A 19,357-nucleotide genomic window follows, 5' to 3' on the forward strand; every position below is an offset into this window, starting at 1 on the left:
CCAATCAGAATGATCCTAGCTTAATATAAATGGATCACTTTCTCCTTATTGCACTATCTTCGTTTTGGAAGAATCCCCCCTTCCACCCCATCTCCTCCTTTTTCTCCCCTTCTAAAGGGGGAGCGATCGAGACCTACCTGATCTCGGTTCTCCTGATATGCTTCTAGACCGGGCGGGAGCCCTGGGCTCAAATTTCTCCGAGCTCAGGGTTCTCTTCCGGGACAGCATGCCAAACCTGCTATACGTGCCAAGCATATCTAAGTGGGAACTCTTGAAAGAAGGATTCTAAATATAAAAAAGGAGTTTTTGTTCTCACCAACACCTCAAATTGATATATTAGAAAAGGCTTCTATTTCATACAGGTGAACAACAGAAAACTATGACAATAATCACCTCAGGTAAACCTTGTGTGCCTTATTCAACAGGGTGTTTTCACACCTCTAGTTTGGAAAAAGTCTGTTTAGGGGGTAGTGTCGGAGGAGGGAAATTGCATACAAATTTGCAAAAAAATGGGAGTTTCGATTTGAGCACAGACTGATTTTCACAGAGGCTAAACAAACACACAGGCGCAGGGGAGAAAGACAGTGACTGTGTTTACATGGATATAATGGATGTAATCGAATTATTTGACAAATTATTAAATGGTGGGCTTCAACTGCAGTTTGGCTCTTCCATTCAGGAATTTCATTTATGCCCCTCGTGACAAACTAGATATTTGATTCGAGGAACTGCTGTAAGCATGTATTTTTAATGCAATGTTTGATACCGCACGGCGAATAAGAGAGAAAAAAAACCTTCGCGTTTCTCGGAAACTTTGATGCACTCTGTAGGTATAGCGTCAGAGAGCCATGTGTGTTATTTCTGTCACAAAGTGCAGCGAAAATCCTCCACGACGGTAAAAGTTTGATTGCGGTGTTTAACTAGCATGTTGAAGAGCAACGTTTACAGCAGATCTTTCAGCCTATAATATTGTAGGGATATTAACGTACTGTAAACTTTAGTAAATTAGAAATCATTTGAATAAGGTCTGTCTTTAAACACTGAAAGAGAACTGCTGAACATACCAACTAATTTTGCCATCTGAATAAACAAAGACCAATGGTCGCTCACTCACCAAATCTGTAGAGACAGGACAATCATCACCAACTGGAGCCGGGTCTTTATTAAGGGGAGACGTGCGGCAAATCCGGATTTCACCATTCCCAGGTGAGAAAAGCTCTCTAGTAAAAAATGTTCCTTAGACACGTATTTCTGTCGAGCGTCGCATGCACTGTTATCCACACATGAGTCCAGCTGCACTCTCATGGCGGGAAAATGAAACAAAACCTTCACACAGCAAATAATAAAAGCAACACTGACGACTCGTATCTCCAAACAATTCTTCTTCTCCCGCTTGTTTTGGCAACACAACATGGTGTCTCTCTCTGCCGTCTGAACACTGTATCAGCTACAGTCTTCGAAGCTATCATGCATATTAATGAAGTTGCACCGCATACACAATAGAGGGCGTTCCTCATGTGGAATCTGCGTCTCATTTTAGAGTCTGCTACTGTCCCCCAGAGGTCGCATTTCGGTCATGGATGCATGCTTTCAGAGCCTTTTTGAATGAATGAATGAAAAAGCCTTAGTCTATGAAGTTTTCCACCATGGCAACATAGGCAACCAGGGGTGCTGAAATATAATTGGCTAAACTGGCAAATTAGCAGAACAAAGACAGCGTTCTGGCATGGAAAACACTTTTTTTTTTAAAGCAGAATATCTGATTTCAACATTGTTTTTTAGATAAATATATTCCCTTGACTTGTTTCTTAAATATCTGTAAACATATATGATATTTTTATGCTTTAGAAGAATCAAAAACTTACATACAGCATCTATAATTAAACAATGAACAACACATTTATTACAGTATTTGTTCATAAAGTTTACATTAGTTAATGAAAATATAGTTGTTCATCGTTAGTTTATGAAAACCCATAATGCATTATAACAAGCATGAATGTGAATTTAAAACTGCATCAGTAAAGCTGGATTAGTAAAGCAAGCATAATAATTGCTGAACAAAAAATATGAATAATTAGTTCATGTTCTTGTAAATACCTTAACTGATGAATCCTTTTTGTAAACAGTGATCACTTTTACAAAGCACACCACAAACTATTTTAAGCTGATTGTTTTATTGTAACTTTCATTCATCCTCCATGTAACAGAGATTACATTGTCATGTTGCTCACTGCAAATTCCCAAATAGTACAATGAGTGTAAAAATGTGAGAACAACAAAACCCATGAGAGAAAGAGATGTTCGTGAATATCAGTGACACAATACGATTCCAGCTTTCATTCACAAACCTTGCTTTTTAGAATATAAGGGGAAAAAAAACCTTTGGTTTGGAATTTCATGACATTTGTATGCTGTACTGAAACATGCATTTCAAGAAATGACAGTACATTACACAATGGACATAAGTAACTATTTTCAATTCAATGTGGACACAAAAAAGTAAGACACTCAAAAACATGAAAACAAATACAACAAAAACGAAATTGTCCAACTGCTCTACAGTAGTCATTTGTCTTTAGTAGCATAATTATCTTGTATCAAAAGTACTGACATTTCCAACATACAAGATCAGTCTTTTAGGACGTTGGCTTCAGATCATTTGTCTGTAAATACATGAGCAATGTCTAGTGTGTTTCTAGTGCAAACAGTTTTTTATTTGACTAATTTCTCAAACTACTTCATTCGTTGGACAATAGAATGTAGAAAAAGGTAACATTTCACAAAAGAACTTGATAAATGAAGTACTTTTCTAGGTAAATACTTCACCTGCTTTGATCAATCTTTCTGATGTTTGGTTCAGAAACACCATTTCATCATCAACAATCACCACCGATCTTTCTCACTTCTGCTTTAAAATGTTAAAAAGACCGATACAAAATCTAGATGAACCCACAGTTGTGTCTAAAGGACATGTTTTATAAAACAGATATTAACAAAATACGTACAAAACTTTCATAAACTTGTTGAAAGTGTAAAATAAAAAAAAAGATTACACTGCTGTTTGCCATGTAAGACGAACTGTGTGGTGGATAAGCTGGAAATTCATCAGTTAAGGTCTTAGCATGATTTAATCTTAGAGACTGAAAGATTTGATCATTTCATTTTGCTGATAATATTCCCTTTATGCCTGTCTTTGTTTGTTGTCCTTAGAATCCAAATGAACAAAGACAATCTCTTGACTTAAAAAAAAAGAAATGGTGTAGAATTAGACTAAAATGCATTACAAAAGCTGTCTTCAAATCTTCAAAATTGAAATATAAAGTCCAACACCTTACCATGCTACATTGTCTTTAGCTCCAGTTCTCAGAACCACTGCAAAAGAACAGAAGAACATGTCACTGAAATAGTGTTGTTTCTGTGAAGTATTAAATGACTTAATATGCAAAGAGAGTCAGGTATAAACATCAGTCGAAAAGTTACAGGCATGAAAATTAAGCTAACATGCACAGTGTGAAATTACTGAGTAAACATGTGGAACATCAAAGAAAATATTACATATCATTAAAACGATTGAGTCTTGACAAAAAAAGAGTCCAAAAGTAAACTCGACATGAAAAGACTGTGTAGGATGAAATGAAATGAAGGTAAATTCTGGATGGTGCACGACAAAGAAGGCAAACAAAGGTTTTATAGAATAATAGTACACCCAGACTCTCAGAAAATGTGCCTCTACCAACAATTTTGGAAAAACTCCAAAAGCGTGGCTGGAATGAATACGAATAAGTAAAACGTTAACAATCACTACTCATTTTCAAACAAATGAAACTTTCAAACTCCATGAGCATCGCTTGTAAATGAATACAGCTTAACATTTGAATTGCATTTCTGTCCCCTTATACTTGTTTTACAACAGTAAACTTGCTCTGAAGCTCATATCATAGAGCTTTGAATGTTTGAAGTAAAAAGTTTCCAGTCCTGTTCAACAAAACGCTCGAAGCTGTAATGCTTGAGCAAATTAATTTAGCATACTTCTTGTCACTATTGGTTGGATAGGCTCAAAATATAGTACCATTTGAACTTGAGGCTCTGAATACAGTGTGTGTGTTCAGGGTTGCCAGGTCCAAGACAAATTTTCAGCCCATGCAATGTGGACTCCCACCCAAAATGAACAAAAAATAGCCGCCCATCCCCACTCACTGACTGAGTTTCCACATACCAAACAACACTTCTAAAGACCTTTCAAGGATGTGGCCATTCCAGTCATTAGAGATGTTAAGTCAAGTTATTTAATTATTCATTCATTCATTTTCTTTTTGGCTTAGTCCCTTTATTAATCCAGGGTCGCTACAGCGGAATAAACCGCCAACTTATCCAGCATATGTTTTACGCAGCGGATGCCCTTCCAGCTGCAACCCATCACTGGAAAACATCTATACACACCCATTCACACACACAGACAATTTTAGCCTACCCAATTTACCTGTACTGCATGTCTTTGGACTGTGGGGGAAACCAGAGCACCCGGAGGAAACCCACGCGAACACAAGGAGAACATGTAAACTCCATACAGAAATGCCAACTGGCTCAGCCGGGGCTTGAACCAGCAAGCTTCTTGCTGTGAGGCGATCGTGCTACCCACTTTAAGCCACTCACTGAACATTTCAATTTGAAATTTGCCAGAAGCAACGTAATCGATTTTTTTTTTCTTTTGCAAAAAGCTTGTCGTAGGCACATTTTAAGTGTATTTTGTAAGCCAAGGTTGGTGATGGTGGAGGTTAATGAACAGGAATCCAGTAGAGATGTCAGTTGAGAAACATTAGAGGAGCATGAAGTTTTGAACAAGAGGAGCACAGATGTGAATGAATGTAACTGTTGAGAAGGTGGACATCATTTTCTGGACAGAAAAAGGAACAGATGATCTCTTGTAGAGTTTTGTACCTGTAGGACGCAGGTACAATTCATACCCAGTGTGAAAGTGTGTGAATTTGTGTCACCAATCAGGTTGTCTCGGGGGGGCTGAAGCCCGAGGATACCACCTCATTGTGTCATAGGAAGGATAGCTGAAAAAGAATCCAGGTTCATTTTTGGTGAACTATTTTATTTCTGAATGCTTGAAATGGCAGTGAATGGACAAATGGAAAAAAACGATGGAGTCTGAAGTTCAACTCAAAAAAAAAAAAAGAGTCATGCAGAACATACAGTATATCTGGGTAAACATGCATGTTGGACAATAAACATGTTATTATTCACTATATGTGTGCACTCCAAAAAACCTTAGGACTTATAATTGAAATCAATTTTTTTGGTATTTATGTTGATACAGGTAAAAACAAAATACACATTTATGCTATTTCATTATAAATATATATGCTCCTTTAAAACTGATTAAATAAATACATTAAAAACAAGCAGGCAAGCAACCAAGTAAATAAAATCAACTTCACTAAATGCTAAAGTGCAACAGTATATTATATTACACTGTATCAAAGACACAGCTCTTAGTTTTAAAGATGTTAAAAGTTGTAAATAACATTCTTCTAAAAGCATTTTTGTCCAAGATCAGCTGTTGATAATTAAAATATATTATATATAAAATAATAAAATATACACTCACCGACCACTTTATTAGGCACAATAAACAGCTTGTTAACACAAAAGTCTAATCAGCTAATCACATGGCAGCAACTTAATGCATTTAGGCATGTACTGTAGACATGGTTCAAACGATCTGCTGCAGTTCAAACCAAGAACATCAGAATGGGGAATAAGGTGATTTAAGTGACTTTGAACGTGGCATGGTTGTTGGTGCCAGACAGGGCTGGTCTGAGTATTTCAGAAACTGCTGATCTACTAGGATTTTCACGCACAACCGTCTCTAGGGTTTACAGAGAATGGGCTGAAAAAGAGAAGATATCCAGTGAGCAGCAGTTCTGCAGGCACAAATGCCTTGTTGATGCCAGAGGTCAGAGGAGAATGGCCAGACTGTTTCCAGCTGATAGAAAGGCAACATTAACTTAAACAATCACTCGTTACAACCGAGGTATGGAGAAGAGCATCTCTGAACGCACAACATGTCCAACCTTAAAGCGGATGGGCTATAGCAGCAGAAGACCACATTGGGTGCACTCCTGTCAGCTAAGAACAGGAAACTAAGGCTAACATTTGAACAGGCTCATCAAAATCAGACAAGATTGTAAAATTGTTGCCTGGTCTGATGAGTCCCAATTTCTGCTGCAACATTCAGATGCTAGGGTCAGAATTTGGCATCAACAACATGAAAGCATGGATCCATCCTGCCTTATATCAATGGTTCAGGCTGCTGGTGGTGGTGTAATGGAGTGGGGAATATTTTCCTGGCCCCATTAGTACCAATTGAACATTGCAAGTATTGTTGCTGACCATTTCCTTCCCTTTATGACCACAATGTACCCATCTTCTGATGACTACTTCCACCGGCATAACGCGCCTTGTAATAAAGCCCGAACAATCTCAGACTGGTTTCTCAAACATGTCAATGAGTTCACTGTACTCAAATGGCCTCCACAGTCACCAGATCTCAATCCAATAGAGCACCTTTAGGATGTGGTGGAACGGGAGATTCGCATCATGGATGCAACTGCGAGATGCTGACATGTCAATATGGACCACAATCTCAGAGGAATATTTCCAGTACCTTGTTGAATCTATGCCATGGAGGATTAAGGCAGTTCTGAAGGCAAAAGGGGGTCCAACCTGGTACAAGTAAGGTGTACCTAATAAAGTGGCCGCTGAGTGTATACTAGATTATGATGATATAAAATATATATAAAATTACAGAAAATAAGTAAATATATACTGTAAAAATCATTTATTCATTTAAAATGTATAATCAATTGCTACATGTTTTTATACAGTCAAGCCCGAAATCATTCATAATAATATTATTAAATTATTTTAATTATAATCTTGAGATTGACTGTCATACCCACAGTCAAGGTTCATGCATACTGTATATCTAAAAACAACAATGCACAAAATTGTCTTCTATAGTCATCCAACTAAAAGATTGATTTCAGCATGCAGAGATGAAATGGCAGAATGAACTCTACCTGCTCATCATGGGGTTGTTTATGCCATATAAAGGCTCATTATGACAACCACTGACAACAACATCCATACTACTGTAAATAAAACAAGGAACAAACACGTGAAATGAGCATGAGATGCATGAACGAAAGCCAGCAGTTCAAAGATCAACATGATTTCACTAAATACATAAATACTAAATGAAGACTTCAAAGGCACAATGGAAAATATGCCAAGTTAAATACAATTGAAAAGATGAAGTAGATCAAGAGATGAGAAAAACAAAGAGATGAGAAAAACAAAGAAGTGGTTGGTTATGAACATGAAGAGATGAAGATTGTGGAAAGCAAGTGTGAAATTTGAAGATATAAGAAACATAAGATGTCTCTTAAAGAAAGGGAACAAGGCTGTTTCAAAGAACTTCTTTGAATGTTGGTAAAAGATTTTCCATTCTGTTGCAGCTTACATTCTAGGAGCAATCCATTACATAGTCATCATGAAAGTTATTGCGTATAGTCTGACAGAAGGACACAAACTGAGCAGGTGTGTGTGTGTGTGTTCACTCACTCATCAAAGACATCCTCAGTGTCCATCCTGCGGTAGAATTTGGCGAGTTTTACTGACATGATGATGCTGGGAATGAGGAGCACACAACATCCTCCCAGACCAAACCAGAATGTGTTCTGAAACACACAAGCACACACATATGAACTTAAGAACACATTAGCATACATAAGCCCATAAACAAAAACATGTTTTTAATCACATACGTTTTAAACTTCCATATGCAGATTGACACAGTTTTTACATGTTTTCATTTAAGACATGAATAATAAACCAGGCCCTACCATTTATTATTTGGTTGTTGTTGATTTAAAAGAATAAAACTTTTTTTCAGCAAGGACATACTAATTAAAATGATGGTAAATTTATAAATATTATAACAGATTTTTACTTTAAGCCAATGCTGTTGATTTAAACGTTTAATTTATTTAATAGAGATGAAAAATTATATTATATTTTCACAAAAACAGCAGCACATTTTTTCATTACTGATAATGAGTAGATTTTTGTTTAGTTTTGTCCAAATCATCTTTATCACAGTAACAATTGAAAAAATATATTTCAAAATATCACAGATTTGACTGTATTATTATTACTTGAAAAATGAAAATTACTTGACCATTTATTATGTGGTTTGAAAACTTTTATAAAAAAAAATTCTGGCATTTTTCAAAATATCTGCTTTTATGTTCAACAGATAAAAGAAACTGAAAAAAAAAATGTTTTAAACACATGAAGAGTGAGTAAAGGATGGCAAAAATGAATTTTCACCTATTGGTGAACTATCCCATTAAATGCAGTTTTGGTAAGACAACAAGGCTTCTAGATATAGAATTATATAATATATATAATATATATTAGTAGATATAGTTTATTTGTCATAGTATGATAATCAATGTTTTTCCGATATGATAAATCTGTCACATAGTTAATGGCACATTGTCGAATGATTTGAATGTTCAGGATATTGCTGAGAGAGCTATTCTGTACTGTATCATCAATAAATCAAGCAAAGAAAAAAATCATTAAAGTTTAACATAGCTAGATTTATATAACCAAATACCATTTGTAATCAGACTGTCATAATCATAATTTCTTAACTGTTATTTTCTACCACTCTCAGTTTTTTGTGTGTTTATTTTGATATTGAGAGAAAGTAGTGCAGAAAATTTACATATCCCTTTAAAAAATAAATCATTTGCTCAACTTAAAACTGTAAGGTACAGTTGGTCAAAATTATTAGCCCCCTTAATTACTAGCCCCCCTGTATATTTGTTTCCCCAAATTCTGTTAAACGGAAGAAGTTTTTTTTTTCAACACATTTTTAAACATGATTTCAAAACATTTCTAATAACTGATTTATTTTATCTTTGACATGATGACAGTAAATAATATTTTACTACATATTTTTCAAGACACTGCTATACAGCTTAAAGTGACATTTAAAGGCTTAACTAGGTTAATTAGGTAAACTAGGTAGGTTAGGGTAATTAGGCAAGTTATTGTACAATGATGGTTTGTTCTGTAGACTATCAAAAATATATATCTTAAAGAGGCTAATAATTTTAACCTTAAAGTAGTTTTTTTTAATTAAAAACTGCTTTTATTCTAGCTGAAATAAAACAAATAAGACTTTCTCCAAAAGAAAAGAATATTATGAAACACTGTGAAAATGTCCTTGCTCTGTTAAACATCATTTGGGAAATATTGTGTGTGTTTTCCTTTAATTGTATACATCTACAAGCTCATGGTTTTTGCACGTGTTATATTTTTCATATTTGCTATATGTGATTTTGAACCCCAAAATCACATTCCATATAGATATTTTATAAATTTCCAACTGTAAAATATCAAAATTCAATTGTCATACATAAATACTTATTTATTAACTTATACATTTTTCATGTAATGTAAAGATCAGAATTTCCATTTTATTAAAACTTATGATATATCATTTGTATATCTTATATATGATCTTATTTCATATAATAGATATATCACATAACAAAATAAATCTTATATATTTGATTTTTTTATCATACCACTGAATCAACAATGAAGCTGCAGGCTACAATCTCTGCTGAGTCCACAATGTTGCTGATAGGTTTGCACTGGGCGACCTCCATTGCCAGCTGCAAATACAGAAACATAATTCTATTTAGTATACCCCTACATAAAAAACAGTGCTCTATAGAAGAAGGAAGCTGAACTTTATCTTATCCTGCCATGGCATACTTACTGAGTGTTTGACCCACTCCGTATATTGGGAAAAGTATCCAATAATTTTCTTAATGAATTTATCAGACTCCTGTGATTATAAAACAAAAATACCAAATAATTTTAAATAATATATTTATACATAAACATTCATAACAGACCATTTAAAATTGAGCTACTAATGTATTTTTTTATTCATCAGTGTTTTTGCCCAACTTAAAAAGTAACTGTTTAAAATTAAACTTGAGAAACAATAAGACTTGTGTGTGTGTGTGTGAAATGTGTGTACATTAAGCTTAAAACCAAAATTATTTCTAAAATTAGACAAAAAAAATCTGTCTTAAATTATTTAGCTTGAATGACATTAAGATGTTTTTTCTTTCTTGAAAAAATTAAATATTTAATTTTTGATAAATACATTTTTGTCTTTATTCCTGTGGATAAAGATTAGTAATAACTAAATAATAACTAATTAATTAAATAATGAACCATCATACCTGTTTGACCACATGTGAGGCATTGTTGGAGATGAGATATTCTGCTGCCTCGATGGCATTCAGTACATTTGTCACTTTAACCTAACGGTAGAACATAATTATCATACAAAATCACCCAAATATGTATTAGACACAGAACTATTGTGGCATCTATTTCCTAAAACTGATTAAATTACATGATTGTGTTTTTACTGGACTTACAGGCAGCTCTCTGGATGTTTTCTCCAATTGTCTGATGCTTTGATTTAAATTGCTCTGAAAGAACAACACATACATTCGATTTTTAAAAAATCTATACAACATAAACCTCTTTCAATCTGTTGACAGCTCCGATGTATCTGAATTTTTAAAAATATTTAAAAGAAGTCTTAATTTCACTCTATTGAATAAGTTGATTTTGGTAATGAAACACAATTGTACAGCAAACACCAATACCAAATCACAACACACACAATGAGCCAAAATGTGGACACTTAAACATGCAAACACATTTAAAGGATGTTTTTGAACACACATTTACTCAAACACATGCTTCAGAACTACATTCATATTCGGTTAGTCACATCACATGATACCAACTGCTGGCTTACCCTTGCTTTCACAAATTTCTGGTTCCATTTGAAAAAAAAAAGAATAACATTTAAAATAAAACTTCTTGTTTAAATCAAAAGATATCTGCTTGTGAATCACTAGGTTGTGAACATAAATTTGGGCACTGGTAAAGACAGTGATGAGCTTGTTTCACTACATGATGGAACACAAAGTGTGACATGAGAGCATCCTTATTGTAAAACATCAAAATGAGAATTTATGATCAACAGCACAACTGATATTTTTCACATATTAACTTTATAATGTTTTTAATAGTAAACTGCAGAAAAGTAATGGTTTGTTTTGTGTACCAGCAGCTTTTTATACATTAATCAAATATAAACATTCTCTAGGTTGTTCTGTATCTGTTAATTCAAGGTTAAATTTAAAAAGATTTGTGCATCAGAATTCTGTTAAGGGAACATAGTGAGCATCAAAGCACCTTGATTTTCTTAGTGCATTATGGGACATTTCAGGGAACAAATGTTTCAGTGCACTGGAAGAATTTTGAGATTGAGACAGCACATAAAAGAGCCAACTCCCTGATAAATGCCCTAACTACTGAACAAAAGAGCTGATTGAGATGCACAATAAGTTTAAGAGTGAGATAAGGGGATAGAAAATATAATTAGCTGAATATAAAAACAATTATATTTATGGAAGCCATGGCTGTTTCTCAATATGTGCTCTTCAGCGATCTTGTGTCCTCTTGTTCTCGTGTAACGTCATCATCAACAGCTAAAGTTCAGTTCCAAAACTCAAGACCGCAAGAACGAAGGATGCATGAAAATTCCCGGATGTGTTCTTGATATCAAGAATGCACCAATGTGGACTTGAGCAACCAACTAGCTTGAGAAGGCTAAGAAGTCATTGCGACTCATAGGAGGTTAAAGGAGGTGGGAAGTACAGCATTTTATTTAGATTTATTGTTATCTATATCTATTTAGACTTCTTTATCTCAGGAGATTCCATGAATGAAATGGTGAAAGTAAATATCACCATGAAAATCTTAATAAAGACATAAACCCATTAAGGGTGTTTGTTTGCTGAAATTCATATTATTCAATTCGTATTGTGCACCATATATTCGGAAGGTTTTGTGCATGTTATACATATATTGAAAGGGGAAAAAAACATAAATCATTGTATGAATGCTGTAATGTTTAAATCATATTCAGTTAAAAACGTGTGACCATCAGGAAGAACGCAGCATCCCATTTCTCACAGGATGCGTTCTGTGTTTTCGCGGTTTCCCAAGTTTGTTCTTCCGAGATGATCTGGCGAGACCGGTCTTCACAAGAACACAAGTCTGTTCTATGCGTTCTTGGAATTGAGAAACAGCTGACAGTATGTCAGATTGTGTGTTCATGTGTCTATTATTTACAGTACCTAACCATACATTGAGGACAAATTTGTACCAAGATTCGAGATGATGTCATCCTTTTTAAAATTGCCTTTATTTTTTATAAATGTTTTTGTATTTTTATACTTGTTATGTTATTATTTGCAAGGAAATTACTTATATTTTTAAAGGATAATAAATAATATGGATTTGTTTTTTCAGAAACTAAAAGTGCACAGTTTCTTGTGAGGGTTTGGGTTGGGTGACAGAAAATACAGTTTGAACAGTGTGTGTGATTGTGTGTGTGTTTGTGTGTGTATTTTACCATAGCCTGTTCCATTGGAACCACTTGATCTTTGTGGATTTGTCTGATACTGCTGGCATGACCTTTCAGTGCATTCTCAAGAGCCCCGCGAGGCTAAAAAAGACAGTGAGAAAATCAGCTTTTTGACATTGATAAAACTTTATAAATAGTTTTAGTTCAGATGCAAACCCTTGAAGAACCTTCAGAAATATGCTTCTTAAAATGTGTAGGTTCAGCAATTTCAACTTTTTTGATTAAGAATACATTATTTTCATTGCCTTCAAAGTGAAAATAATAAAAATAAATACATAGGAGGCTGAGAAAAATAATAAAGCATTTTAGATGGAACTCTTCAAAGGTTCTTAAGCAACCAAAAAACAGAAATTTGCGCACATCTGAGATTCTCAAGGCAGGAGCTCGATCTAAACAAACACAGTGGAAAAAGTAAAAAGAAAATCTGCACACTTCCACTTTAAAGGGGATTAAATTTAGATTTTGATTTGAAATCTTTTTTGTAACTGTATATACAGTATGTATCTCATATTGTCATATGTATTTTGTTGTGGGTTTTTTTCCCCCTTGTTTACTGGCTTGTTGGTTGATTGGTGTGATTATTGTTTGCAGGTTTGATGTGTAGAGCTTTACTTTGTTGGTCGAAGCGTTGTTGTTGTTTTTTTTTTTTTTTTTTGAGAGCTAAAGTGGACTTTTTCCACTCTTCGAATGTTTCAAATTTAACAATTTAAAAACAATATAATAACTACACACTATGAATAATCTATTAATCATTAGCAAATAGTTTATTTATTATCTGTTAAGCATTAACTACATTAACAGATGTTAGTAAGCAGTTTACACTACAGATACAAATACTCTATTTTTGACTTAAAAGCACAAATATAATGTGCTTAATGATTGTATTTTTATACTTTGTTAATTATTATTTTTTCATTAATAAATTCAGTATTGCATTATTTACAAACCAGTTATTTGAGAGAAGTTGCTGGTTTTTAAAGATCATTAAGAATGGGTAAATAAATGATTAATAGAATATTCAAATTAACATGTTTATATATTTAATTTGTATGTTAATAAATGCTTTATTATTCATTATTTATGCTTTATAAATCCCTTATAAATGACAATTAGGCTCAGTTATATTCTAAACAGGAAAAAAGAAAATAGACGACTTTATTAATTTCATTTAAAGACACAAATGAAACTGTATCAGATGAAAAATAAATCTTTTCAATCCTAACTAAAATAAAATTACGGTGCAATTTAAGCATTGCTAGATAACATTGAAATGTTGTATCATAATATATTGTGAAATTATTATATTGTTGATGTTTAAACCAATTTTATGTTATATTCGGACACTCCTGTTATTCTACAATGCTTAACGTTTACAGTAATTTAACTTTTTAGATAATATTGCAAAGATTATTGTTTATTTGATACTGAGCCTTTAACTGTCATTTATTAGGGATTTATAAAGCACAAACAGTCCCCACTTTAGGTCACAAAACTGGATAAAGTTGAGTTAATAAAGCAGTTATTAACATACAAATGAACTATTAGTACATGCCTGAATATAAATAAAACGTTGATTTAAATAGTTTAAAAAACATTTACTTACTCATTCAGAATTATCTTAAAACCCCCTAACTATTCATAAATACAAATGATTTGTAAATAATCCAATACTTAATTTAATCATGAAAAATAAATCAGTAACAAATTATGAAAATACAATCATTAGGCAAATTATATACATGCTTACAAGTCAAGAAAAGAGCATTTGTATCTGGAGTTATAAACTGCTTACTTACATCTGTTAATGTGGAGTTAATGCTTAACAGATAATGAATTAACTATTTGCTATTGCTTAATAAATGATTCATAGTGTTATTATAAAGTTTTACCAAAAATGTCATTTAAACATACAGAAATGATTTCTGCTCTTTTTTGGGATGAATAATGTATATTTATATACTTTAAAACTGAACAGCTAGGTCTGGGTCATATTTAAAACAACCTAAAAAATAGAAAGTCTTGCAATAATCCAGTAAGAGTTGTACTCGTTTATTACCTACAAACAATATTAGCTATTAACAAACAGGCTCACATCTCAGCTGACATTTTTCTGCCCAAGTGCTGTAAAAGGCCCACAGTCAAATTCCCATAAGCACATGCACACACTGCGGTGTGTTTTCCCTCATGAATGAGTGCTTGTGTTCCTCTACACTGGAGGCCAGATCTCCAAAAAAACATTTCTAAATGTTCCATAGACTGACCTCTTGGTGTTTGCTGACGTGACTCACTATGATACATCCAGTAAATGATATCTAACCTACTGAACTGCTAATATTAGCATGCTTTGTGAAATAACATTGGAAATTATACGAATTGAAAGTATTTGACTTACCAGGTTATCTGCTTGAGCATCGAGTTCATTTGCATAGGACAATAGATCCACAACTGTCACTCCTTTATTCACCTGTCAATCAAACAAGTATTTTTTTTTACAAATTACAAGTGTGATGTGTTGTAGTACCAGCTGTAAGTGTCTGTAGGAATGTGTGGTTTACCTCTGTTAAATAAGCCTGGTAGTCAATGTCTCCAATGCCTGTGTTGGCAAAGTCGATGAGATTGTCTTTACCCTCCTGTTCCAGAAGAAGCATTCCTTGCAGATCCACATTTACATTATTAAATATATCGCCAATTTCAGGGTTGAACTGGTGAGAAATCACAAACACCAAGTTAAAGTATTGACGTCATTATCCCTTTGCAGATATACACAAAAATACAGTTGTTCACGCACCACTGTGGCATTGAGAAACTTGTTAAAGTTGAATTTGGTCTCCAGTTGTAGAGCTGAATATAAACCATTATTCTCGTAACAATCTCTATGAACACAAGACAGACGAAAAGTAAATATAAAAGTATGAAAATCAACAGAGGAAATCACAAGAGAAAAAAACTACAGTGTCAAAACAAATCCATTGTTAAAATGATAACCACACACATAAACACATATGATTAATGGGAAATAATAATTCTTTGGACTCTTTTTCTTTGGACTTTCTTCAGAAATAACGATTTTTATGCAGTAGAAAATAATACATTCTTTCCCCTTACCTCGACATAATCTCAGTCCTCGCAGAAAACATTTTGTACTTTTTTTCAAAATGCTTTATTCTGTATGATTTATTATCAGTGGGGACTCAATTAAGGTCCCCATATTGACACAAATCCTCATAAGTCGGAGTGCACTTACGTCCCAAAGTCCCCACTAAGATATAAAAACATGCACACACACTTACCTGTACATACTGCCAATAGTCAGATCGATGTTGGGATCTTGAAACAACATGCCAGGAAGGAAGTTTTTTTTGGTCGGATGGACCATGTATGGTGTATCAATAATCTGCAGAGCATAAAAGATTTTAAGATTTAGTTTTAAATTTTCAATTTTTAGACGAATTAATTTTTCCTTATTTGTGGACCAGCAAAGAAAAACAATGAATTTTAATATTAATTGAGTAAATACTGTAAAAACACATTTTTGCCATTGCCAGATATAGGTATAATGGACAGGACAGTATATTAGGGCTGTCAAATGATTTTAAAAAAGAATGTAATTAATCACACTTTTTTTTGTAATTGATCATAATTAATCACGAAACGGCGTATTTATTACAAAAATAAAAACACAGGCATGTAAGTGCTATTTGAATTTCAAAACAATCAATGCCAATAACAAACAAAAATGATTTTTATGTTGGATTCTGAGTGGACTACACACACACACACACACACACAGACAACACGCGCAGTGGGTGTGGGATACTTTCTGATTCATCAACACGCACGATCGCGTTCATCAAATTTGCTTAAACTAAGCGTTCTAAAGTCTGGCTGTATTTTACAAGCAAGGATTTTGACACAGCAACATGAAGCAGATGCTTTACAAAAGTTGCGTGTAGGGGAAGCCACGTCAAACTTATGAAATGTGAGGGCTTATGGAGGCAGAGAACAGGGCTGTTTTTGACAGCTTGCGACTTCCATCTTCCATTTTCACTGAGTACATTTACATGGACACCAATACTCCGCTTTTATGATTAAGCTAATACTGATTAAGAGTTGATCTTGTAAGCAGCGATTTTTGATTACCTTAAAGGATTACGCGAGTCCCGAAATGCAGAGGTTTTTCTTTCCGTTCGACATGTTCGCCATTATTTGTATCAAATTCAATTAAAACATCCAAAATGAAAATATGCTAAATAAGAGCGAAATGCTAAACTGCAGTTAAAGTCTAAAGATTAAAAATAAAACACCTGAAATTGCATGAAACTTGGAGGAAAAGCAGGATAGCCTGGTGATGTGACATTAATTGTTTTATACTGAAACTTTCCTTCTGCACGTCCTTGGTCTTATCCAAATTTCCTTGAATGTTAAACACACGCAGGGCCGGAGCAAGCTAAACTGGCGCTTTAGGCAAAAGGCAGTCACGCTGCCCTTAACCCGAGAGTGACCGATTCGTGGATGAAAGGACTGTGAGGATGAAAGTGAGCACCTGGGGTTCGCTTACTATTCTGCTGCCCAAGGCGGCCTAGGTTGCCTCTATGCACGTGCTATCCCTGAACACACATCAGCCACAACAGGAAATAAAATAAAAAACTGCAACTGCGTTATTTGCATTTTTTTTATTCGTTAATTTTTTTAACGCCTTAAATATTTCAAATTAATCATTTGGAATCATTTGAAAGACATTTTTTTCTCTACATTGTAGGAAACACTTGAACCCTCACACACACACACACACACACACACACACACACACACACACACACACACACACACACACACACACACACACTTTACCCTCCTCGTTAAACCACAGTTTAACAACATAAATACAAGAGCCCCAGTGTTTTGTGTGTTACGTAAGATTATACAGGTCTGTTTCTCTTCTGCCTACCAAAAATACACTACAAGTGTGTGTACATTTTAAATCAAGTTTATATATATATATATTTCAGTATTCAATTTCTGTGTGTCATCTATTTTATTTTATTTTTTTACAGATAAGTTAGTATTTGTTAATAAACTTAAAATCAAATGGTCAAACTTTTTAAATGTTGTTATTTTTTGTTGTAGATCAATGTGGCAGTACCTTAAAAATCTGTCTGTTAGCCAGTGGCTCGCACACAAGCTTTTCAATGTTTCCACCAACAATAAATGTTGTGACCACAACTCCCATGAGCACCCAGGAGAAGATGAAGCTGAAGCCAACAGAACTTAGCACCACAAGAACAAAAAAATGTTATTGTCCAACATATAACTGAATTTTTACATGTAAGGGTACATGTAGTTTTGGTGACTCACGCCATCAGCAGGTTTCCTCCAGTGTTGGACAAACAGCCTCGTGTGGTTGGAGTGGAGTTTTTATCATAGCCACATGATCCACACAACAGACCCAGAAAATTAAAAGCCAGAACCAGCACAACCAAACAGCAGATCAACACACACCCGATCCATCTGCACTCAGGACAGAGATGTTTGAGAAAAATATAACATTTTAAATTAAAAAAGAGCAAAATTCAAGACAAAAAAAACATTTACAAAATTATCTTGAAATTTTGTAGTTTGTAATATTTTTATCCCAAAATTTTACATTTAAATGTACATTTTTACATTTTAATTAACTTAAATGTATCAACTTTCTATTTATAAAGTTGTTCATTGACTAAAGTATTCTTTTTATAAATATATCCGTAAATATAACCAAACTATATTACCTGTATTCACTGAGAAATTGATAAAAAATATTCATTTTCACAACTCATTTATGCTGAGCACTGAAGGGTGGTCAGATGTGGGTGAAAATCATTAAAATTGCTCATGATGACAGGAAACTTCAAATATACATGGTGGAGAAAGAGCTAATACTGAGTAATTTATATTTAACACACTTAACCCAAATAGTTAACTTATACCAGGAATACCAGAAAAGTGTGTGGAAATCCTAAAACCTCTGAAGTTTTGGCAAACGGAGAAACTAAACAGCTCTAGTTGAATTAACATATAGCTTAAGCTTCCATTTACGTTTAATTCAACAAGGGCTATTTTGTTTCACCATGTGTAAAAACCCTGTGTGGCTTAAGACAACAGGTTTTCCACAAAAGTCCCTGTTTTGAAATCAAATTAATCGATTTAATAGATCCAGTCATTAAAACATTCACTTGCTTCTATTGTAAATAAATCTGCATTTTTTTTATCATTTGAATGAATGATTAAGTAAATAATTCACCAATACATATTGTTGTATTTATCACAACATTTCGATAAGAAGCAAGCAGTATAGACCCCTTGCCCCATCAAAGTCATTATTTGCCACACCATCCTCCTTAATTTTTTCTACATTTTTTTTTAAAATAGTGAGAGCTGAATTTATTTGTAGTGTGTGTATGGTGTTAGTTTTATATTGGTGAACTCTCCAGAAGTACCTGTAGAAGTCCAGCTGGTCGATCTGTGGATAGTATGCTTCAATATTCTTCTGGCTGTCTGTCAGGAACTTTGAGAAGTTTTGAAGTGCTGGCTCAACCGGGAACATCTTTGTGAAACCAATAATCTCTGCACCTGATTTATCCAGCAGCCCTTTCACTTCTTTAGGAGACAGAGATAGAGAAATATGATTTTATGGAGATTATAGGAACACTACTACCATTTAAAAAAATGCTTATTTTATGATTCTTCTAGAGTTAAACAGTT

At 33.9% G+C, this 19,357-nt stretch overlaps 1 protein-coding gene across 12 annotated transcripts in view; it reads right to left on the reverse strand.

Moving 5' to 3' along the window:
- Nucleotides 1-2,160: 2,160 nt before the first annotated feature.
- The window catches only part of prom1b (prominin 1 b), a 43,862-nt gene continuing 26,665 nt past the window's right edge, over nucleotides 2,161-19,357 (reverse strand). For 4 of the 12 annotated variants that reach the window (XM_087235270.1, XM_087235278.1, XM_087235268.1 and 1 more), the window contains 17 exons: nucleotides 19,093-19,252; nucleotides 17,972-18,124; nucleotides 17,760-17,883; nucleotides 15,907-16,010; nucleotides 15,405-15,489; nucleotides 15,172-15,318; nucleotides 15,009-15,080; nucleotides 12,605-12,697; nucleotides 10,937-10,954; nucleotides 10,548-10,601; nucleotides 10,347-10,427; nucleotides 9,872-9,940; nucleotides 9,675-9,764; nucleotides 7,636-7,751; nucleotides 4,942-5,063; nucleotides 3,339-3,375; nucleotides 2,161-3,242 (listed from right to left, as the gene is read on the reverse strand). In XM_087235270.1, the coding sequence (XP_087091396.1) occupies nucleotides 4,994-5,063; nucleotides 7,636-7,751; nucleotides 9,675-9,764; nucleotides 9,872-9,940; nucleotides 10,347-10,427; nucleotides 10,548-10,601; nucleotides 10,937-10,954; nucleotides 12,605-12,697; nucleotides 15,009-15,080; nucleotides 15,172-15,318; nucleotides 15,405-15,489; nucleotides 15,907-16,010; nucleotides 17,760-17,883; nucleotides 17,972-18,124; nucleotides 19,093-19,252 (1,436 nt within the window). In that variant the 3' untranslated portion in view covers nucleotides 2,161-3,242; nucleotides 3,339-3,375; nucleotides 4,942-4,993. 12 annotated transcript variants of the gene reach the window in all.

This window comes from Danio rerio, chromosome 1 (assembly GCF_052040795.2).
Source record: "Danio rerio strain M-AB ecotype USA chromosome 1, GRCz13ab, whole genome shotgun sequence".
Taxonomy (NCBI): Eukaryota; Metazoa; Chordata; class Actinopteri; order Cypriniformes; family Danionidae; genus Danio; species Danio rerio.